Source organism: Dendropsophus ebraccatus, chromosome 8 (genome assembly GCF_027789765.1).
Source record: "Dendropsophus ebraccatus isolate aDenEbr1 chromosome 8, aDenEbr1.pat, whole genome shotgun sequence".
Classification (NCBI taxonomy): Eukaryota; Metazoa; Chordata; class Amphibia; order Anura; family Hylidae; genus Dendropsophus; species Dendropsophus ebraccatus.
Window position 1 is genome coordinate 112,135,403 of NC_091461.1, and position 24,279 is coordinate 112,159,681.

The following is a 24,279-nucleotide window of genomic DNA, read 5'->3' on the forward strand; positions in this document are numbered from 1 at the left end:
AATAAAAATAGGTCCAGGTCTTATAAAACGATCAACGATTTTTCGTTCGGTCGTTAATCGTTAACTGCATTTCAACCGAACGATTATCGTTTAGATTCGAACGATTTAACGATAATCTGAACGATAATCGTCCGGTGGAATAGGGCCCTTAGTTACCCCTAGCAACCAATCAGATTCCACCTTTACTTTTTCAAAGAATCTGTGGAATGAAAGGTGGAATCTGATTGGTTGCTAGGGGCAACTGAGACAGTTTTACTTTACACCATGTTTGATAAATCTCCCTCAATGTTTCCCTGTGGAATACCCCTTTAAGATAGCCTCTTTTTATACTTTATTGTATATTACACTTATGTCTATGGTCAGCTTCTTATACACGGTGGGTTTTATATGGAAGAAATGTAAAATGATGTAATCTTTAAAAATCCATTAACTATCCCGTTTTGCCGTCTTCCTCGCCTACTATTAGAGCTGGGTGGTAACATTATTCTTTGTGTGTCTTAGATGGCTCCTATGTATCTGTCCCATCTCCTCTCGGGAAGATTAAAAGCATGACGAAAGGTACAGTAAGACAATACACGGCAGTGACCTTATATTGATCATAGAAAGCTTTCAGTACTCGCACTTTTCTCCCTCCTGCTGCCATAATAGTCAGATTTATGTCGGGACTGGAGAATTTCCAGCTGTGAATATTATTTTGTATGTAGGCCTAAAATTCAGCTGCATAATATAACTCCATTATATTGTCACCAATCTCAACATCCCTTCACCCAGCTATAATACTAAGTGATTCAGTTATGACTGCCTATAGAAGATAAATGGGGGACACTGCAGATTTACCATAGTTTCCAATGAACAACAATCATCAGGTATCTGCAAGATAGGTTATGGCTTATCGGTGGTGGTTCAACCACTAGGACCCCCCCTCCCCAGTTATAATAACAGGGGTCCTTTGCCTCCCTGCTTGAATGAAGTAGTAATCGGACATGTTTGCTAATGCTGATGTTTGCTCCATTCAACCAGGAATACGAGGGACCCCCATTCTCATAATAGGTTGAGGTCTCAGGAGTCCAAACCCCACTATCCTGAGGGTAGATATTGACTCTTATTTATGGAAAAAAACACCTTTAGGGTGCCTTCACACCTACCGTATCGCAGCAGAAAATCCGCTGCGCATCCGCAGCAGATCCGCAGCAGATTTAACTAAGTGAATGAACACAGCATTAAATACGCACTGTCAAATCCGCTGCGGATCCGCAGCAGATTTGTAAGTGCGTTTTGTTCATTCATTTAGTTAAATCTGCTGCGGATCTGCTGCGATACGGTAGGTGTGAAGGCACCCTTAAAGGGGATATCCGGAGAATAGGAAAGGTCCTACCTCTCCTGCTCTTCAGTGCTCCATTTCCTCCGTCTGTTTGTCCGTGCTGATACTTTCAATGATGAGACTGGAGCATGTTGTGGGCGCTGTGGGCAATGTCCAATAGCTACCCGATGTCGCTAGGACATCAATAACATTGGACACTGGATCACTGCCCGCAACATGCTCCCATTCCCCTGTCATCTGCGGAAATATCAGCATGGACAGGCAGATGGAGGGAAGGGAGAGCAGGAGAGGTAGGACCATTCCTGTTTTCTGGATATCCCCATTAATGCATATGAGCTGAATGAAATAGCCATATTCGGTGAGCTCCCTCTAGTGGTGTCAGTAGGCCGCTAGAATTTTATCTTTTCCCTCTAAGCAGATAGTTTGGACAGACGGAGCCAAAACCCTTAGGCTATGTGCACACGTGATATGAGACTGGCCGTTTCGTGACCCCAGCCGGGTCACGGAACGGCCGGATCATCTCGGCCAGTACTTAAGTACCGGCCAAATGATCTTTCCGGACGCGGAGCTCTGATACGGGCGCATCAGTACGCGCCCGCATCAGAGCTTCCCATAGCACACAGTGAAGCAAGCGGCTGGAGCCGCTCGCTTCACTGTGTGAACTGACAGGTCTTTCTGTGGCCGGAATTCACTGAATTTTTTCTGGCGCCGCATAGGATCCCGGCGGAGCGTATACGATGTGTGTACGCTCCGGACGGGATCCCATTAAAAATTAGGCTATGTTACACACCGCAAAACTACGGCCGTAGTTCTGTGGCGAGAACTACCCTCCTTAGTTTTACGTAGTGTGAACATAGCCTTATAAAGGTGTATCCTAAAATTACAATCTTGGACCTAAAACTACATTTTCTCCATGCCTGGCTGTCCAGGCATGATTGGATTGTAATTGTGCAATAGCTGAAGGGCCGGAGTTTCCCCACCACTAATTAAATAATCAGATCATCATCTTTTTGGGGGACATTTGTCAAGACTGGCATACAAGAATACCAGTCTTAAATAAAGCCCCGCCTCCACTTTTCAGATCACTGTGTAAATCCAGCTGGCCCTGCGCTTGGCACAGGCATTGTACGATACATCTGCACCTGTTTGGGAGCAGGTCTAGATTTGCGCCATAATTTTTACCTGAAACCAAATGTAAATCATGGTAAGTCAAGCACAGGAGGAGGCCACACCTCTTCACAGCCTTGTCAGCCCCCACCCCACCCCCACCCTCCCCCCGCTCATTAGGCATGCGGGGGATACAGCTGGTGAACACCATGGAAAAGGGGCAAATCTGCCTGGGGCACATTTAAATTTTTTTTATTCTAAATGTTCACTTTTCAATTTTGAAATAAATATAACAAAAATATAAAAACATTTGGTACAACAAGCACCTTTGGGTGCAGAACACAGGTTGCCTGATACAAGTTAATGTTGAAGAGCACATATGGTGTAGTATTCATAGCTCAATCTTATAAAAACGACAGCATCCATGAGCCATGATAATTAAGGCACCAACAACTTCAAGGAATGAGCTGACGCTCAAAGAACACTGAGACCAGGGTGTCAAAGGTGACAAGAAGAAAGAAGAAGATAATAGAAATGAACTTCAAAAAAAGAGAGGAGCAGAAGGGAAGCAAGGGGAGAAATTTGTATTCATCCGTTTCGACAAATTGATCCCAATAAAACCAGGTCCGAAAGAAATGCGCGGTGCGGTCCTGCAATTGTGCTGTGAGATCCTCCATATGTTTAATGTCCTCGACTTTCCGAATCCACATGGAAACAGTTGGAGGGTTAAGACGTCACCAAAGAGCGGGAATACAGGCTCTAGCAGCATTGATCAGATGATGGAGAACAGAATGGCAGTAACTGCTAAGGGGGATGTCTGATACGTGCAGGAGAAAAAGGGCTGGAGAAAAGGAAAGTTTGAAGTCTGTGAAGGTCGAAGCGATACGCCACACCTCCTTCCAGAAGGGAACCAATTTAGGACAACTCCGAAACGTGTATAGAAGGGAGCCTTCTTCACCACAATTTCTCCAGCCCATGGGGACACATCCGGGAATATCCTATGGAGCCAGGTAGGAACCCGGTACCAACGAGAGAGAATTTTTGTATCCCGCCTCATGGAGACGAGAAGAGAGAGAGAGGAAGAGTCGGTGCAGAAATACACCCGTTCCACCTGAACAGCAAAGAAAGCGATATCCAGATCCTGTTCCCAAGCAGTCAGGGAGGAATGGGGTGGTTGCTCCGGAGGGAGGCTCAACGTGGCATAGATGAGAGAAAGAGAATGACGTAAAGTGCCAGAGCCGAGACAAAGAGTTTCAAACTGAGTGAGCGTGCGAGAGAAGGAGAAAGGGGCAGGGAGAGAAAGGAGAAAGTGAGGAAGCTGTACCCAAAAGGGAAAAGATCATGGAGATCTTTGAGCCACAATGAGCCCCGGAGGAAACTTTTTGCCCGGAAATTATCCACACGGAACCAGGCATGAAAAACCGGGTCTGTAGAGCCAGACGGAAAAGACGGGTTGCCTAGGACAGGGAATAAAGGAGAAGGGTATGGAGCAAGGGGAGCAAGGGAAGCAGAGGAGAAGTGTTTATGACAGAGTTTCAAAGACAGAACAATGGTGGGGTGGGAACCAACAAGCCTTGGCGATGCAAGCATCCACGAGGCTACAAGTAAGGAGAGAGGGGAGAGGGACATCTCCAAGCCAATCCATAGTTTTGTGAAGGCAGGACGATGCCAGTTTAACACTGGAGAGATGTCTAGCGACGTAATAGTTGTATAAGTTAGGAAGGCCCAAGCCCCCATGTGAATTGGGGCGGTACAGCACTGAGTTTGTATCATTTACTGTCTTCAGTATTTAGACCCTGACCAATCAACAGAATGATCAAGGAGCGATGCAAGCTACAATTTTTTGTGTGTGACAGCGCCCATTTATGTGTAAATGTGCACACACAGCAGATTTTGTGGCAGAAATTTCTGCTACTAAAAATCAGTTCCATTCATCTTAATGGGGACGTTTCAGGTGAATAGAACAGCTGCAGAAATTTGTTTACCAAATCTGTCGTGTGTGAATTCACCTTTTGATTACATAAACGCAAGGTTTTCTGACCAATTTTTTGAAATGTGAAAGGGCCCAAAAAGAGTTGTTGTGCATTTCAAACAACTTACCAAGAAATGTATTTAAAAAGAAATACATTGAGTTCTCACAATTTGATTTTAAGGGTATTATGGCATTAAAAACATCATATTGCTGGGACTGTATGAGAATATGAAACAAAAACAACTTATACTTACCAAACCCTGCTCCAGCTGCTCTTCAGCTCCTTCTGGTTCTCGCTGCTCTTGTCTTCTGCCTGCTTCCCAGGGGGGGCTTCTGTAAGGAAACCACCAATACCACCATATTAAGTGGCTCTATAAGTCAATGTAATGACAAGGAAAAAAGCAAGGCCAGGTATCCATCCACATACAGCTGTTTAAGAGTGTTGCCCTTCATCAGTGTGGAGAAGGATTCTGGCTAGGTGGGACCAATGCCTAGTAGAGCCAAAAGAGAAGCAGATTGCTAATCTCAGGGAGACCAGCCAAAGAAAACACTGCCGACTGCTAGTGAAGGCGCTCAATGCAGTAAAATCCTAGGTGCATTGCCCCCATTGGCCCTTCGGCATATTCATGTTTCCCAGGGGGCAAATAGATGTAAAGTTAACACACCAGGTGCTGCCATATTATGGACAGGATCACTGCATGGATGGCACCAATGGGCCAACAATCAAGGGAGCGGCTAAGAGTTTGACACCCACTTATAGCACTATAAGTATATGTCAACTTCTGTATCTGTATTCGTTTATATGATTAAAAAACATACTGTCAGAGAGTAGCCAGCCCCTTTAAGTTCCAGGGACTTCTTTTTATGCCAAAGCACATTCATATTTTGGCACCTATTTCATCATGTACTTTCTGACACTGATTTGCTTTAGCAAAAAAAAAAAAAAAAAATGAAAAATTGCCAAAAAAAGTTTTTAAAAAGGGTAAAGTTTTAAAAAAAGGGTAAAAAAAAAAAGGCCCAAATACATAAAATAGGCTGAAATTTAGTGTTCATTTTGTTGAGTGTGTGAACAGAGCCTTAGTTTCTGTGTGTGGAAGGCAATGGTTAATCCTCTGCAGTTTGAGCCGTGTCAGGGCGCAGCGTTCAGGTGAAGAGAAGCCTTCTCCGGATTAATCTTCCAAGAACGACTCTTCATCAACAAATGCTTTTAATCCTCTGCGGCATAAATATTATATCAGCCCCTTCCAAACAGATTGTCATTAAATGTTCTCTGCTACAGCAACAGATGCACTTAAAAAATAAATAGCCTAAGCTACACGGTGATAGATAGAAGTTGGGCAGAATTCCAGTCTGGAAGGCGCACAGATGACCACGCTTAAAGGGAAAGATGCCTTATTAAAGAGCTCAGCTCTGGAAGTAATAGAGCCCCCCTCCCCCTGAGGTTATATAGAAGGGCAGCGATATACTGTAACTAGAGTGAGTGCATCAGCTAGATGTATACTCCAATAGGCCTCACCAGATGCAGCGCAGGACTTTGGCAACATACTTCATCTGCATCGCCTATTTCACTAATTGAAACCAGATACTGAGGCATATTCTCCTTCCCTAATATATATATGTTTTCTTATTATAGCTTTTTATTCTATATTTTGCATGTGATTAAGGGGGCGTCCATCTTACTACAGCTGCTGTTAACAGCCTTCAGATATATGCTTTACAGCAGCTGCAAAAAAAAGTGGTGTCATATTGTGTTGCTGTAAAAATTTGCTTTACTTCTCACTTTCTAAGCCACGGTCCACGCGGAATCTGCCCACTACTGCAGATTGTCAGTCCGGGCCTAGCTTCTGTCATTCATTGCCTGCACATCCCTTATTACACAGGGACATGTTCAGTCAATAAAAGATAATATCCCAGAATGAAACGTTGCACCAACAAATAAGTGTTTGCCAGCCGATTTCTGGTCCTATTTCACAGGGCGCGATGTTAGGCGAGTCAACCAATAAACAATAGGAGGGGAATGCTGAGAACTAATCTATAAGTGTCAGTTTATTATGAGGCTCAATGGTCTTTGTGGATAGGTATGGCACGGTTTTTGGAAAAAATAGACATGTAATCCTCTTGTAGAGATTGTCCACTGTGCACAATCCATATTTCATAAGAAGAGATTTCCATAATAGGCTGATCCTAGCAGTGGCAGATTATAATAGGTCAGTTTCGGGCGGTAGCCCGGGGCCCTGAGCTCCTGGGGGGCCCATGGCCCCCCAAACAGACTTATGCTTTCAGTGGTTTATTATCTCCAGGCTACAGTTCTGCCATTATTTGCATAAAAATCACAGCTTTTTACCACAATTCTGCACAAATCAGGGCAAAACTGCAACCAGCAGTCAATGCAGTAACATTAGAGAACATCCTGAAGAACCTTATCATGTGACATAGATGTCACCACAGGTCCTTAACAGGCTGCATTATGGAGGAAAAAGACTAAAGCTAGTGCCGCCATAGTTACAGTGGGTTGGAGGGGCCCGAGCTTGGTGAACAGCACGGGGCCCATGGTAAAGTTAATCCGCCCCTGGATCCTAGGATCTCCTGCTTATGTTACCTCCAATGATCAGCTGTAATCTGTGGTGGAACCTGGAAGCAGGCGTTCAATTTCCATGGCAGCTCAATGTTATCTAAGGATGCAGGGGCCTATAGCAACTTTCCCTAAGGGCCGGTTCACACTATGGAATCGGCAAGGAGATTCCGCTCGGAACCCAAGCCCGCCTGCTATCTCTTTCAATGGGAGGTCTTGCAAGCCTCCGTTCTCCTCCCCTCTCCGCTTAAAGAATTGACATGTCAATTCTTTGAGTGGAAAGGCATGGAGAGTGGAGGTGCGCAAGACCTTCTATTGAAAGAGATAGTAGTGTGAATGGGCCCTTGTAATAAAAGATGAGGTTCTATTGGGTCAGAGGTGACAGCAGAGAGCACTGTGTCAGACTGGAAAGAAGACATTTCCTGCAGGACATACAGCAGCTGATAAGTACTAGAAGACTTGAGATTTTTAAATAGAAGTAAATTACAAATCTGTATAACTTTCTGAAACCAGTTGATTTAAAAGAAAAAGTTTTTCGCTCGATAACCCCTTTAATGTATATGGCAGCCGGGGGCAATGCACCTAGGATTTCACTGAGTTGAGTAATTTAACAAGCAGCCGACAGTGTCTTCTTTGGCTGGTCTTCCTGAGATCAGTGATCTGTTTGCCGTAATGTATATGGCGACCTCTTGACTAGTGTTGAGCGGATTTGTCAAAATGTTTGGGTTCAGCAACGTTATCCGAACCCGATCAGATCATATGATTCCCCAACCCTTCGCTAAGAAGCTGCCGACTCCTCTAGTGGCATCTTATCTCCCTAAGAACAAAAGGATGAGGAAATGAAGCTCAGCAGGATTCCGTTGTCTGTTCCGGCAGGATTCCGTAGTGTGCACGTTAGGGATGCACGATGCACCGAAATATCGATACTACTATCGATATTTCGGGCAAAAAAACTGTTCGATACCAGGATTTCCTGGTATCGAAACTTTATGTTAATTAGCATTATAGCGCAGTTTAACAAAGTATAGAGCAGAGAACACGGCCGGCGGCTATCTGAGCGCCGGCCGTGTTCTCTGTGTGCCGCCCCCTGCTTCCACCTGTCACCTCCTCCGCGCTCTCTCTCCCTCCGTTCCCGGCGGCGCCAATTTCAAATAGCCGACACATAGAAATTGCTAGTGCCGGCTGTGTAACTGTGTAGATGCCGCTGTCACACTGACAGCGGCATTAACCCCTCCTGAGCCGCTCCGTATGCTGCAGGGGTCGGCTGCCAAACTCTGTTATCAGAGAGATGATTTATGTGGCATGTGGAGCTGCACGGAGGAGAGCGGGACGTCCGGGAGAGGAGGACAGAGAAGGCTGGAGGTGAGGAAGCTGAAGACGGAGAGCGGGGTCGGGGAGAGGAGGACGGAGGAGAAGGCTGGAGGTGAAGAAGCTGAAGACGGAGAGCGGGGGTCGGGGAGAGGAGGACGGAGGAGAAGGCTGTAGGTGAGGAGGCTGAGGAGGGAGAGCGGGCGGTCCGGAAGAGAGGAGGACGGAGGAGAAGGGAGAGGAGGTGAGGAGGCTGAAGATTGAGAACGGGTGTCGGGGAGAGGAGGACGGAGGAGATGCGGCCACTCCATCTGGCTGCACTGTGAGGTGGGGGCCGCAGGACTGTGAGGAGGAGCGGCCAGGGCCCTCAGATAACTCCCGGGCAGACATCAGTGGGGGATGACCAGGAGGTCGGCCGTGCTCTGATGGGGGAGGGGGGCTGTAACCTGCAGATTACCCTGCCGCCCAGATCCTGGTCACCAAGCCCTGGAAGCACGAAATGTGCAACTACAACCCTCATCATCCCAATAGCTGAACTGTGTGTGTTACATGACTACAGCCCCCATCATCCCAATAGCTGAAGTTTGTGTTACATGACTACAGCCCCCACCATCCTCCTGGTAGCTGAAGTGTGTTTTACATGACTACAGCCCCCACCATCCCCTTGAAAGCTGGTGTGTGTTACATGACTACAGCCCCCACCATCCTCCTGGTAGCTGAAGTGTGTTACATGACTACAGCCCCCACCATCCCCAAATAGCTGAAGTGTGTGCTACATGACTACAGCCCCCACCATCCCCCTGGTAGCTGAAGTGTGTGTGTTACATGACTACAGCCCCCACCATCCTCCTGCTAGCTGAAGTGTGTTTTACATGACTACAGCCCCCACCATCCTCCTGCTAGCTGAAGTGTGTGTTACATGACTACAGCCCCCACCATCCTCCTGCTAGCTGAAGTGTGTGTTACATGACTACAGCCCCCACCATCCTCCTGCTAGCTGAAGTGTGTGTTACATGACTACAGCCCCCACCATCCTCCTGCTAGCTGAAGTGTGTGTTACATGACTACAACCCCCACCATCCCCCTGGTAGCTGAAGTGTGTGTTACATGACTACAGCCCCCACCATCCTCCTGGTAGCTGAAGTGTGTTACATGACTACAGCCCCCACTATCCCTCTGGTAGCTGAAGTGTGTTACATGACTACAACCCCCACCATCCTCCTGGTAGCTGAACTGTGTTTTACATGACTACAGCCCCCACCATCCCCTTGAAAGCTGGTGTGTGTTACATGACTACAGCCCCCACCATCCCCTTGATAGCTGGTGTGTGTTACATGACTACAGCCCCCACCATCCCCCTGGTAGCTGAAGTGTGTTACATGACTACAGCCCCCACCATCCCCAAATAGCTGAAGTGTGTGTTACATGACTACAGCCCCCACCATCCTCCTGGTAGCTGAAGTGTGTGTGCCACATGACTACAGCCCCCACCATCCCCCTGGTAGCTGAAGTGTGTGTGTTACATGACTACAGCCCCCACCATCCTCTTGCTAGCTGAAGTGTGTGTTACATGACTACAGCCCCCACCATCCTCCTGCTAGCTGAAGTGTGTGTTACATGACTACAGCCCCCACCATCCTCTTGCTAGCTGAAGTGTGTTACATGACTACAGCCCCCACCATCCTCCTGGTAGCTGAAGTGTGTTACATGACTACAGCCCCCACTATCCCTCTGGTAGCTGAAGTGTGTGTTACATGACTACAGCCCCCACCATCCTCCTGGTAGCTGAAGTGTGTGTTACATGACTACAGCCCCCACCATCCTCCTGGTAGCTGAAGTGTGTTACATGACTACAGCCCCCACCATCCTCCTGGTAGCTGAAGTGTGTTACATGACTACAACCCCCACCATCCTCCTGGTAGCTGAACTGTGTTACATGACTACAGCCCCCATCATCCTCCTGGAAGCTGAAGTGTGTTACATGACTACAGCCCCCACCATCCCCTTGATAGCTGGTGTGTGTTACATGACTACAACTCCCATCATCCCCAGATAGCTAGTGTTACATGACTTCAATTTCTATTCTTGTGAGGGTTTTTTATGTAATTTATTCAGTATCGAATTGGTATCGAGCATTGAAAAAAAAAAGTTGGTATTGGTATCGAACTCAAAATTCTGGTATCGTGACAACACTAGTGCACGTACCCTTAGATGGTTGGCCAGTCCCTTTGAAATCAGAACAGTCCGAACAAGGTTTGCCCCCTTTAAAGCCTTCCCTTTCTCATCTATGTACAGTTCACTACCACAATCGGTTCATTTTTATGCACAATTGTTTTGTTCTATTATTTTACTCTTTGTTATTTCTTTTGCAGAAAAAGCTGATGTGCTGCTCCTGCGTGCCGGCCTGCCCTCGCACTTTCACCTTCAGATGTCAGAAATTGAATTTCATGAAATAATTGGATCAGGTGTGAAATGCGTCGCCGGCCGCTGCCTCAGAAGTGCCGATAATTATTCAGCCTGAACAAGTTACCCATTCTTTGATATTTTGTAGGGTCATTCGGAAAAGTATACAAAGGAAGATGCAGAAATAAAATTGTCGCCATTAAAAGGTAACGTCGGAGAAGTTTATATCAATTTCACTTTATGGCTAATGAATGAAATGGAGGAGAAAATTATATTTCCTCATTATAGGGTTTCTTAGTCTAATATACAGATTTTTTTTTTAGATTTTATATATTTCTATTGCTATATTATGGTATAACAGCAATCTCACTGCCGTGGTGACATACACCTACATCTGTAGTAATATGTGATGCCTCCCGGATTACTGGGTTACTAAATAAGGGGCTAATACAGTGTTTCCCCAAAATAAGACAGTGTCTTATATTAATTTTTGCTCACAAAGATGCGCAAGGTCTTATTTCCAGGAGATGTCTTATTTTTCCATGAAGAAGAATTCACATGTCACATGCAAAACAGGGACAGAGCATACGGCATTGCTGCTTCTGGCCACCAGAGGGAGCTCATCACAGCACATTCGTACAGCACAGTAGGGGCAGTGTACAGTATGGTGGCTTCCGGCAACCAGAGGGAGCTCACCACAGCACACTAATACAGCACAGCAGGGACAGAGAGTATGGTATGGTGGCTTCTGGCCACCAGAGGGAGCTCACCACAGCACACTCGTACAGCACAGCAGGGACAGCGTACAGTATGGCAGCAGGCGATGGAATAACGGCAGACTGTCTGCTGCTCTACGTCTGGCAGTAGGGGCTAACGGCGGCCCTTTTGACGCCTTGCCTGTACATTTACAAATGGTGGCCATGGAAGGGAACATCGGAGATGGCGGCAGGGGACGTTTTTCATGTCCTGCATGCAGCTAAACTTCAACAGACGGTGAAGGTAGGGGACAATGGCGGCGGGATAAAAAGAATCCCAGCTGCATGCCCTAGTATTCTGTTCAGTGTGCATGCTTCCAAACAAAAACTTTGCTAGGTCTTACTTTCGGGGGAGGCCTTATATTTAGCAATTCTTCAAAACCTCTACTAGGTCATAAACAGGGCATGTGTTAGTTACATAAACTGTGCCTATGATGACAGCCCGCTGCTGGATCGGAGGGGTTTTTTTCTCTTAGGCTATGTTCACGCTACGTAAAATAACGGCCGGTGTTTTCACCGGCTGGACTTTTGCGACCGAAACTACGGCCGTGGAATTACGAGCGTACGGGCTAGTCGTAAAACTATGGCCGTTGTTTAATTTTGCTTCCTAGCATGTTTTTAAGCGGGCTGAAATGGGTCATTTACTTTAAATACTGCGCCCAGCCTGAGAGACCACTCAGAAATTTTTTCAAAATCAAGTTTAATTCGGCAGATGTAAGTTTTACGTTCCACGGCCGTTGTTACAGTATTGCCAGCCAGAAATAATTGACATGTTCATTTTTCACGGGGACGTATAAACAAGGGCCGGTATCTGATACGTAGTGTGCATTCAACGGCCGTAGTTACATTGCATTGCATTCATAATAGGGAAACTCAAAAAAAACGGCCGTAGTATTGCAGCGAGGACTACGGCCGTTGTTTTACGTAGTGTGAACATAGCCTTAATCTGGAATTTCAGGTCTCCATGGCCTCATTGTGCTTTCGTATTCATGGAGACCCAAAATTCCGGATTAATAGTGGAAATCTCCCTTGATCTGGCAGCGGACCTTTATGACTGATACACTTTAAAGACCCTAAGTGTTTCTCCTTCCCAAGGCCCTGTTCACATTTTGTTTGTGGGCTACGTTACTGGTACACATGAGTTTCTCAATGTACATTGGCAATAACGCTAAAAGAACAGGTGCTATTTTCTTATTCTGATTTTGTTCCTCTTAGATACAGAGCCAACACTTACTGCTCCAAGTCAGATGTGGACATGTTCTGCCGGGAGGTCTCCATCCTGTGTCGCCTCAATCACCCGTGTGTCATCCAGTTCGTTGGTGCTTGTTTGGACGATCCCAGTCAGTTCGCTATTGTGACTCAGTACGTCTCAGGAGGATCTCTCTTTTCTCTTCTTCATGAGCAAAAAAGGTAATTTGTATAGAAGATGATAGGTGATGATAGGACTATTCCAGCTTTGGCGTTAATATTTATATGTTGCCGCTGTGTGTTAGTGGGGTTGGGTTACTGCAATAGAAAAATACCCCACAAGGTAACCTAGCCCTAGTCCAGTGATGGGGAACCTTTGGCTCACCAGCTGCTGCAAAACAACAATTCCCATTGTGCCTGGACAGCCAAGGGCCAATCCGTGAACCAGCCCCTCGCTCCTCCCCTTCAGCGTCCTTCTGGTCCTCTGTTCTTCTGTCTTCTTCCTGTTTCCCAGACAAATGTTCTAGAGAACTATCGTAGTGTCCTTTTTGGCCATTGGCTGAGGCCAAGAGCTCCTTTTGGTAGCAGGAAAGAGAGAGAAGATTGGGGGACCACAGGGGGTAAACGGGAGCTGCGGAGAGAGCAGCAGTATCCAGTTTCATACAGTGATTGGCTAAGATTACGGGTCCTGCTTTTCATCTCTAAAGAGCCATAGACCAGAAAGAGGTTAATGGCAGCTGTGGTTGATCAGCGGAGTTCCGGGGCTAGGTAAGTATGACATTTTTTTCTATTAGGATACTTCATTAAAAAAGATGATCATTCTGTTCTGTATAATCTCTATTTATCAAGCTCCTCTTACCGGTGACTACAGGAAGGCAGAATTTCTTCACTGTAATCTATACATGTGTTCACACGTAGTATTATGCTCAGTATATATGGCCAAAGCTCAGACTATAGCTGACACAGAGAAAATCTCATATGCCCCCTGTAGTTGGCTCTGTAGTAGAACTGTCTAGTTGGTTGTGGCTTCTCCTAGCAAAAACAGCTCTTTGTTTGGAGTATTTGCCCTCTAGTAGACGCTCTCTTCTATAGCATACTTGCTACACAACTAGAGATAAGCTCAACTCAAGTATGCTCTAGTCGATCGTTCAGCATTTGTATACCGGTGGCTGAAGAAGTTTGATGCCGTCCTAGGGAGTCCTAGTGGATACAAGCTATGGCCAATGGCAGTATCCATGTTTTCCAAGACCCCCTAGGGCTGCAGCCAACTTGCCACCGATATTCAAATGCTGAACGATTGACTGGAGCATACTCCAGTTGCGCTCATCTCTATACACAACTATTTTGGGTTGGGATCTAAGGTGATCAGCATTATGAAAATGATTGTCTGGTCAGGATGCAGCAATCTGTTCTACACGATCTGTTGATTACTCCAGCTCCAAATCCTGATACCCTGTTTTTGCCAGTTTTGCCCCCACCAATCACAAAGTGATATGCCATCACTCCATGACACCATAGATACTGATCAACAGGATAGGGGTGAGTGTCAGATCATTCACTGACTATGGGAGCACCAAAGATAGCCGACCCTTGTTTCGTTCTCCCATAGACAATGATGAATACAGCATCGGCGAGGTCTTTGCACTGCCGATCCAATCAGAGACCCATTCCTCCGAGAGTGTAAGGGGTCTGACCACCACATAAAAGATATACTGTATATACGTGGTGCTAAATCCTATTTGGTGTCACAAGTATACACTAGAAAAAAGCATCTACTAAGAGGCAGATACTTTTTAATGCGCTGCTTTTGCATATACGCTATGCTAATACCTACTTTATCAAAGCAGAACACAAGCTGTGAACCCGGAGCTCTTCTGTATGGAGCGTAAGTGTTTCCACTATTTTTTTTACTGCAGGAATCTTGACTTGCAATCAAAGTTGATTATTGCTGTGGATGTTGCCAAAGGCATGGAGTATCTTCACAACCTGACCTACCCCATCATCCACCGGGATCTGAACAGGTAGCCGGGGGCAATGTTTTCCCATTATTGTATATAATCAATGAACCTTGATAAAACGGAGCGTCATAAATATAAAATAGACTGCATGAAACTATATGTGTGATTCCCCCCGCACCCTCCCCCGACAGGTGAGCTTTTATGGTTGATAATTATAGTTGATAATAAAAGTCCCTACAGACGTGACTGATGGAGTCATTGGGTTCATGGTGTCGGGCTATGCTGTGCTTGTAACTCTGGAGCAATTGTAGAAATACTGATGTAGCAGGGCTGAATGGGTTGTTAGTGCACTGTGATAACCTGATAGCTTTACCTAAAGCCCTATAGAAAAGCCATTGAATTTGTAACGTATGTAACTACTTGCTGACCCCCTGACTGATCATGTCAATGCTGCCCCCTCTTTAAACGGTCAAATGTGTGTGCTGCCCCTCCATTCACATGATGAAGATAGCTGAGCACTGTATTCTTCTATCCCCATCAGTCTTGCGGTCCTATTACAAGTGCCGATCTGCTCGTTTACTGGACCTACGTATTAGACGGACCGATAATTGGACAGTAAGGGCTGCACGGGCATCGTTAGCAATGTCCATGCAGCCTTTGCCCAAACACTGATACCTTACCTCTCCCCGCTCCTGGTCTTCTCTCCTGTGCTCTGCAGCTTCCCGATCCCGGCGGCAGCAGTGTCTGAGACGCAACTGAGAAGCTCAGACATTGCTGCCGCTGTGACCGGTAAGCTGCAGCACAGGAGAGAAGACCGGGAGAGGTAAGGTATCAGGTGTTTGGGCAATCTTTAGCGGTCGGCTGAGCATCGCTATTACAAGTAGCAGTGTGTGGTCGTCGCACGGTGATCTTAGAGCAAAACCTAAACCAACAGATCAGCCGATGATCGTTTTATTGGCTGATCGTTGTCTTTATTACACGGAGAAAGAATCAACAACTATTTACACAGAAGGATAAGAGATCCACCATTCTTGTAATTGGTAGAGGTCCCAGCAGTTGTACCCCTATAATATGGATAGATCTAGATAACTTTTGGCCCTCTAGCTGTTCCAAGACCACAGTTCCCATTATGCTTGGATAGCCAAATTTAAAGTTTAGGCTGTCAAGCCATTATGGAAATAGTAGTTTTGCTAAAGCTGGTGGGCCAAAGGTTCCCCATCCTTGGATCTATCTATTTTGCTTTTCAATTCCCCCCAATTTTTAAGATGTCTACTGTCTGTTAGTGAAAAGAAACACTTGTTTACATCCATCGCTCATTACAGTGTATATGTGAAAGAGTGGTGCACCTCTGTGATTAAGCTAGTTTGGGATGAGTTTTCAGCCTTTGAATGTAAACAAGAATGTTTCCATTCACTGACAGAGATTAGAGATCTTAAAAGCTGTGAAGAATTGAGACAAAAACGCACACAACCTTCTCCAGGGCCTTTGTGTCTAAGGGAAATAGATAGGAGAGACTCCAGTGGGGGAAAAGGGCAAAAATTGTATCACTGAGCAGTGGAGAAACATTATGCAGTCATATGGATCTAGATCTCTGTGAAGAAACATGGCCTGGTCAGGTGGATCCTGATCTTTGTGGAGAACATGAACTGGTCGGGTGGATCCAGATACCATGGCCCGTTTAGATGAATCCAGATCTTTGTGAAGAAACATGGCCCAGTCAGATGGATCCAGATCTTTATGGATGAACATGGCCGAGTCAGATGGATCCAGAACTTTGCAGAGAAACATGGCTGTGTCAGATGGATCTTAATCTCTGTGAAGAAACATAAGCAGGTCAGATGGATCCAGACCTCTGTGGAGGAACATGGCTGTGTCAGATGGATCTAGATCTCTGTGAAAAAAACATTGACTGGTTAGATGGATCCAGATCTCTGTGGAGAAACATGGACTGGTCAAATGAATCAAGATCTCTTTGAAGAAACATGGCTTGGCCAGGTGGATCCAGATCTCTGTGGATCTCTGGTCAGGTGAATCCAGATCTTTGTGGAGAAAGAGGGAGTAGTCACATGGATCCAGATCTCTATGGAGAAACATGGCCAGGTCAGATGGATCCAGATCTTTATGGATGAACATGATTCTGTCAGATGGATTCAGATCTCTGTGGAGAAACATAGCCAGACCAGGTGAATCTAGATATTTATGGAGGAACATGACCCAGTCAGATCCAAATTTTTGACATGGATGGGTCAGATGGATACAGATCTTTGATGAGGAACATGGCTTGGTCAGATGAATCCAGATCTTTATAGATGATCATCGCTTTGTTTAAGGAGAAACATGACACCATCAGATGGACACAGATCTTTCTGGCACCATGCTGATGGATGGTGGGGGGGGGGGGATGGCTCAATTTGGTACAAGCAGCATATATCTCTAAACTCTTCCTGTCAGGTGTGAACAGTTCAGGCTGGTTAAAGAGGTATAGGTTGGGAGGAAAGTTTTCTTAGCACACCCTGGCTCTGAAATCCTGTGGATGGTGGTTTGGTCAGTAGGGTTATCAATTTATTGTGTCCGGTTAAGTTCACCCCTTCACAGCAGCTGTTCATCCTATGGCAGAAGGAGACTGTCAGCAGGACACTGCACCATCCACAAGGGTCACATAGTTATGGTTGGTTCCAGTAACACGACAGCATGATTTCCTGGCCTTCCCAACATAGTCCCCAGATCCTAATGCTGTAGACATATTTGAGACAAGGTGTCCATCCAGTGTATATTACTGTGGAACATCACAGAAAGTAATACCAAGTGTCCTCCCTGTTAGCCATTCTGAGGATTAGAAAACAAAATGGCGCCCAGTTTCTGAGCAGTGGACTCTCCTAGCCAAGGGACAGGTCGGTCACATGAATCCTAACATGACAGAGACATATTCTTCATCAGCATATGTAGTTTATAATACAAGTGAAACAAATCCGGCACCTTCCCCGCTATAATTACAAGGCTCCATATTGCTTCACGTAGGTTAATTGCCTTGTAGCGGTAGAATCAGCTTCTCTCATATACATGATATAGGTAATTAATTTTTTTTTTTCCCCAAACTGAAAGCTCAAGTGGCGGCGGGGGTTAAACATCCCCGTAATTAAAAGTTAATGTCTAATTATGTCACTGTATCCGATTCCAATCCAGTTCGCTATCGCACAATGCAAAGTTGCAGGAGTGTTGTGCATTCCAATCAGCCCTGCGTCTGGGGTAGAACATATATAATGAATGAGTTCCTAGAACACCGGAGAACGCCCTGGAACATGACATTAATGGCATCTGTATTCACACTGAGTATGTACATTGACTCGTTATATGAAGTGGCCTCCAGCATTTACATGTATAGCAGAATTATTGGCTATTGAAATCATAGCTGACATCATTCACTGAAGGTTATGTGAAGCCTTACATGTGTCATGTTACAGTGTTCTACGGACTGCAGGTGGCGCTATTGTTGTCATTAATATGGTGCTTTGGTAATACCAATATAGTGATGGTAGCAAGAACGCATTATAAAGAGGAAAGCCCTGCTAGATAGACGCTAGGAGACTTATAGACATATGGTATTATTATGTGAGCTCTGTATGGTAAGAATATGAGTACTGTGATGTGATGACCATTGGCAACAAAATCTTGCTCCTCCCTCATTTTGTGGGCAGTGTATGGTAGCATTATGTGTGCACTGTATGGGAATGTTATGTGTGCACTGTATGGTATCATTATGTGGGCAGTGTATGGTATCATTATGTGAGCAGTGTATGGTAGCATTATGTGTGCACTGTATGGGAATGTTATGTGTGCACTGTATGGTATCATTATGTGAGCAGTGTATGGTATCATTATGTGTGCACTGTATGGTAGCATTATGTGAGCCCTGTATGGTATCATTATGTGTGCACTGTATGGTATCATTATGTGAGCAGTGTATGGTATCATTATGTGTGCACTGTATGGTATCATTATGTGAGCAGTGTATGGTATCATTATGTGAGCAGTGTATGGTATCATTATGTGTGCACTGTATGGTATCATTATGTGAGCAGTGTATGGTATCATTATGTGTGCACTGTATGGTATCATTATGTGAGCAGTGTATGGTATCATTATGTGAGCAGTGTATGGTATCATTATGTGAGCAGTGTATGGTATCATTATGTGTGCACTGTATGGTATCATTATGTGAGCAGTGTATGGTATCATTATGTGAGCAGTGTATGGTATCATTATGTGAGCAGTGTATGGTATCATTATGTGTGCACTGTATGGTATCATTATATGAGCACTGTACGGTAATCATATGTGTGCACTGTATGGTATCATTATGTAAGCCCTGTACGGTAAGAATATATGAGTACTGTGATGTAATGACCAATGGCAACACAATCTTGCTCCTCCCTCTCCTAAAACAAGGCATCGTCCTCTCCTTTTTTAGAATGCTTAGCTGGATTTTGTTTCTGAGCTCAAGCCACACCCCTCTGAGTGATGTCACCATCTCTGTCCAGCCCCTCCAGCCTACATCACCATTTCCTTGTGCTGCACAATGCCGCAAGCAGAGGAGCAGACAATGAATACAGCAGCTTTTTCCTGTCTTGCTGTCTGAAGAAATAATCAGCTGTATAGAGAAATGTTCTGCACAAGACTTGAGATTTTTAAATACAAGTAATTTACAAATTTTTCTGAAACCAGTTAATTTGAAATAAAAAAAAAAAACATTTTACTGGAGTACCCCTTTAATCCATGGTTTTATTACTGAGCAGTATGGTTGTTCTTGGGGGTCCTGTCCTAGTTAACTGGGACCCTGTTAAATTTAAAACTTTCACCCATTGAAATCCAAGTAATTCCATTCTATGTGCAGAAGTAAGGGAATCTGTTGCAGACACTTCTGAGGATCGGGGGATGTTTGCTGATATAATTTCACATCCTACGGTCATTATTTGCAAATGGGCCACAGCTGGGATCTTTCTCTTGCTCGTCTAATGGCGGCCATGAGGTGGCGTTTGATCCTCTATTGGATCAGTGAACGTTACTTCACAGTGACAGCGCTCCTTTAAACTCGCTTTCTAAACTTTGGGATAATCACCAGGGTATACAAAGTTTGCTGTCAAGCCGTTCTTTGCCTCTAATGAATGATTTAATGATAAATGCACCTGCCAGATACAGACCGCCGCGTTTGATACCTCAGTCCTGGAACACAAAGCAGCCGTGTGACTGTCTTTTCATGGGGGATTTGCCGAACTTTCTACAAGTCTATTATATTTTCTGTCTACTCTTTAAGCTACACAGTGTTTGATCCCAATAATCATAGGGGCTTTTGATTTTTGGAAGGTCGTGGATGATGGATATTAAAGAGCAATTCTACTCATATAGGTAGTTATATTCTTGTACATAGGAGCAGTATTATAGTTGTTATATTCTTGTATATAGGAGCAGTATTATAGTAGTTATGTGTAAAGTAGATGAAGACAGCACTCACCCGGTATCAGACAGCTCACTTTATTCCATAAATCGCTGGTGGCAGGGAGGGAGAGGTGAGGACGCGCACTGGGACGGCCGTTTCGGGGACACGCCCCCTTTGTCGACCAGGTAATGACGCCATGTGGTGGGAGGTGTGCTATATACACAGGTAGCGTGCACGTGATCAAGAAAAAATGTGTGTTAAACAATAAACAAAGACATTTACACAAAAACACTGAAATCGTTCCGCTCGTTGAGGCCGAGCGGGCCTCAACGAGCGGAACGATTTCAGTGTTTTTGTGTAAATGTCTTTGTTTATTGTTTAACACACATTTTTTCTTGATCACGTGCACGCTACCTGTGTATATAGCACACCTCCCACCACATGGCGTCATTACCTGGTCGACAAAGGGGGCGTGTCCCCGAAACGGCCGTCCCAGTGCGCGTCCTCACCTCTCCCTCCCTGCCACCAGCGATTTATGGAATAAAGTGAGCTGTCTGATACCGGGTGAGTGCTGTCTTCATCTACTTTACACACAGCGTATTCCTCCTTCATCGTCTTGCACCCCCGGCGCCCAGCCGTGTACATCGCGGTGTATCCTGCATACTCACGTCCGTGGGTCCATAGACACTGGAGTATTGTTTGGTGGTGCGGGTCAGCTGTTTCTCCTCTTCGCAATTATAGTAGTTATATTCTTGTATATAGGAGCAGTATTATAGTAGTTATATTCTTGTATATATGAGCAGTATTATAGTAGTTATATTCTTGTATATAGGAGCAGCATTATAGTAGTTATATTCCTGTATATAGGAGCAGTATTATAGTAGTTATATTCTTGTATATAGGAGCAGTATTATAGTAGTTATATTCCTGTATATAGGAGCAGTATTATAGTAGTTATATTCTTGTATATAGGAGCAGTATTATAGTAGTTATATTCCTGTATATAGGAGCAGTATTATAGTAGTTATATTCTTGTATATAGGAGCAGTATTATAGTAGTTATATTCTTGTATATAGGAGCAGTATTATAGTAGTTATATTCCTGTATATAGGAGCAGTATTATAGTAGTTATATTCCTGTACATAGGAGCAGTATTATAGTAGTTATATTCCTGTATATAGGGGCAGTATTATAGTGGTTATATTCTTGTATATAGGAGTAGTATTATAGTAGTTGTATTCTTGTATATAGGAGCAGTATTATAGTAGTTATATTCTTGTATATAGGAGCAGTATTATAGTGGTTATATTCTTGTATATAGGAGCAGTATTATAGTAGTTATATTCTTGTATATAGGAACAATATTATAGTAGTTATATTCCTGTATATAGGAGCAGTATTATAGTAGTTATATTTTTGTATATAGGGGGCAGTATTACAGTAGTTATATTCCTGTATATAGGAGCAGTATTATAGTAGTTATATTTTTGTATATAGGAGCAGTATTATAGTAGTTATATTCCTGTATATAGGAGCAGTATTATAGTAGTTATATTCCTGTATATAGGAGCAGTATTATAGTAGTCATATTTTTGTATATAGGGGGCAGTATTATAGTAGTTATATTCCTGTATATAGGAGCAGTATTATAGTAGTTATATTTTTGTATATAGGAGCAGTATTATAGTAGTTATATTCTTGTATGTCGTAACAGTATTATAGTAGTTATATTCTTGTACATATGAGGCAGTAATATAGTAGTTACAGTCTCCCTATGAGTGGTAATAATGGTTGGTGCAATATTATTATACTACTTAGAGGATTATTTGAAACTTCCTACTCTTAATGGAATCTTACAGAAAATGTATTGCTCTGTATGGGGTATTTTTTTTAGAACCTTTACTATATGACTTACTGTACCATTGATGGTAATATACATTGTCACTAGAATCATTCTCCAAATTCCTTTTAATACAAAAACACCCTTTCTACAGAATGCATTCTCCTCACCCCACTGTTTTCCTTAATAACAATTCACAAATCTATGATACTAGCACAATTTACAGATTCCATTTGCCATGCGTCCATAGCCTAAATACTTTTTTTTTCCCTCCTTGAATGTTTCTAACCTTCTGATCCTATACGGATCAATTCCGCTTGTATGAACAATTAGGTTTTTTTTTTCTTTCTTTCCTTCTCCTGCTTTATTTGCTGTATCATTTAGTATTTTATAGGCTTTATTGTTTCTCGAGCTTAGAAAGCACATTTGTTTTATAGTCTGCTTTAGAATATGTACTGGCTAAGCAGTAGCACTCGCAATGGGACGCTTCTCAAGTAATAAGCCTCCACGTGTGAATCGCTTTATGTCCCCATAAGGCTTTGCAGCATAAAAAGCGTGTTACTGGTAAGACAATACTGGGCTAGCACAGTGATATTTCTTCATTTGTAATGGGAGGGAGGAATTACATTTGCAGTAGGCAGCAATAGAAGACATTAAATGGATTAAAGGCTATTTTTTTTTTAAGACATTTTATTGCTTTGGCTTTATGACTACCTGGGCTCAGTGCCATACATAGAAGAGAGGGGGCTTGTAGAAATTATTAAAATGGGCCTCCTATTATTCCGCAGAGTTTTCCCACCCATGAGAGGGGGGCCTGACTAACTAGGGCTGATCCACCTATTCTCAAGGGTCTCATAACAACCAGATTGTCTGCTCGTAGTCTGTATCTTAATCACTAATGAGCATAATTTCTCTATGTATTTTTTCCCTGTAGGTCTATTACTTGGTTAGGCCATGTTCACATGGCGTAAGAGACCGGCCGTTCCGTGACCCGGTCGGGTCACGGAGCGACCGGTCTCTGAAAAGATCATCTCGGCCGATACTGCAGCACCGGCCGGATGATCTTTCAGCCTGCACAGTTCTGATGTGGCCGCATCAGAACTCCCCACTGCACTCTATAAAGCTTAAGGCCGGAGCCGCTCGCTTCATAGTGTGCACTGACATGGTTCTCTACGGCCTCTATTCACTAAATAGCGGCGGCAGAAAACTGACATATCAGTTGTTTGCGGCTCCGCTAGGGGTCCATGATTCATGTCCGCCTCCTAACCAGAGCCCCTGAGCCCAGCATTCACATCCCCTTTGTATATTGCAGAACTTCAGGCAAGAGGTTATCCAGTGCTACAAAAACATGGCCACTTTCTTTCAGAGACAACATGACTCTTGTCTCCAGGTCAGGTGCGGTTTGCAATTAAGCTCTATTCACTTCAATGGAACTGAGCAGCAAAACCCTGCCCAAGCTGGAGACAGGAGTGGGGCTGTCTCTGGAAGAAAGTGGCCATGTTTTTGTAGCGCTGGAAAACCCCTTTAACAGTAAAGGCAAAAACTACAATCCCACTGTGCCATTAACCCTTTCAAGACAGAGCCCTTTGATGCACAAAAGTCCGGGTCAAATTAACGCAATGTTCCTCCCCGCCTTCTAGGAGCCATAGCGCTTTTATTTTTCCACCTACAGGGATGGTTGGGGTGTCATTTTTTGCGCCATTTTTTTATTTATATCATACTGGTGTAACAGAAAAATTTTGATTTGCTTTTTATTAATTTCTTTTTTGATATATAATTTAATAAAATCAGCAATCCTGGTGCGTTTTTTTTTTGTTTCCGTTTACGCCGTTCACCGTGCGGGAACAATAATGTTATATTTTAGTAGATCGGACAATTCCGCCCGCTACGATATGTAATATGTTTTTTATTTATTTATTTTTGTAATGGGCAAGGGGGTCTTTTAAACTTTTATTGGGGGGAGGGGAGTTATAAGGGGTTTTTTAATACTTTTATAAAACTTTTTTTATTACACTTTTTTCCCCCCAGTTTTATTTACTGTAAAAGATGCAATCATTAGATTGCATATACTGGTCTATGCTATGCCATAGCATAGATCAGTGTTATTGGCAATCTATATATAGAGCCTGCCTGAGAGCAGACTCTACACATAGATCGCCAATTCGACAGGAAGGAGGTAAGGAGCTTACCCCCGCCTGTCAGCACATGCGATCGGGACCCCCGCTGCCGTGTCACTCAGTGACAGATGCTTGATCTGTTACTGAGCACCTTAAACTCCGCGATCGCTGTAGATCGCAGCGTTTAAGGGGTTAATGGGCCACAGCTGCGGGATTGAAGCTGACTCTCATTACCTCCAGCCCCGGACACTGATGTGAGCGGGATCGCTCTCACTGCAGCACTCCCTCTCACATCAGTAACCC

At 44.3% G+C, this 24,279-nt stretch overlaps 1 protein-coding gene across 4 annotated transcripts in view; it reads left to right on the top strand.

Moving 5' to 3' along the window:
- Window positions 1-24,279, top strand: part of TNNI3K (TNNI3 interacting kinase) — a 154,777-nt gene that overhangs the window by 41,662 nt on the left and 88,836 nt on the right. For all 4 annotated transcript variants that reach the window (XM_069981434.1, XM_069981435.1, XM_069981436.1 and 1 more), the window contains 5 exons: window positions 502-558; window positions 10,653-10,745; window positions 10,832-10,889; window positions 12,654-12,848; window positions 14,543-14,647. In XM_069981434.1, the coding sequence (XP_069837535.1) occupies window positions 502-558; window positions 10,653-10,745; window positions 10,832-10,889; window positions 12,654-12,848; window positions 14,543-14,647 (508 nt within the window). The remainder of the gene's footprint in view (window positions 1-501; window positions 559-10,652; window positions 10,746-10,831; window positions 10,890-12,653; window positions 12,849-14,542; window positions 14,648-24,279) is intronic.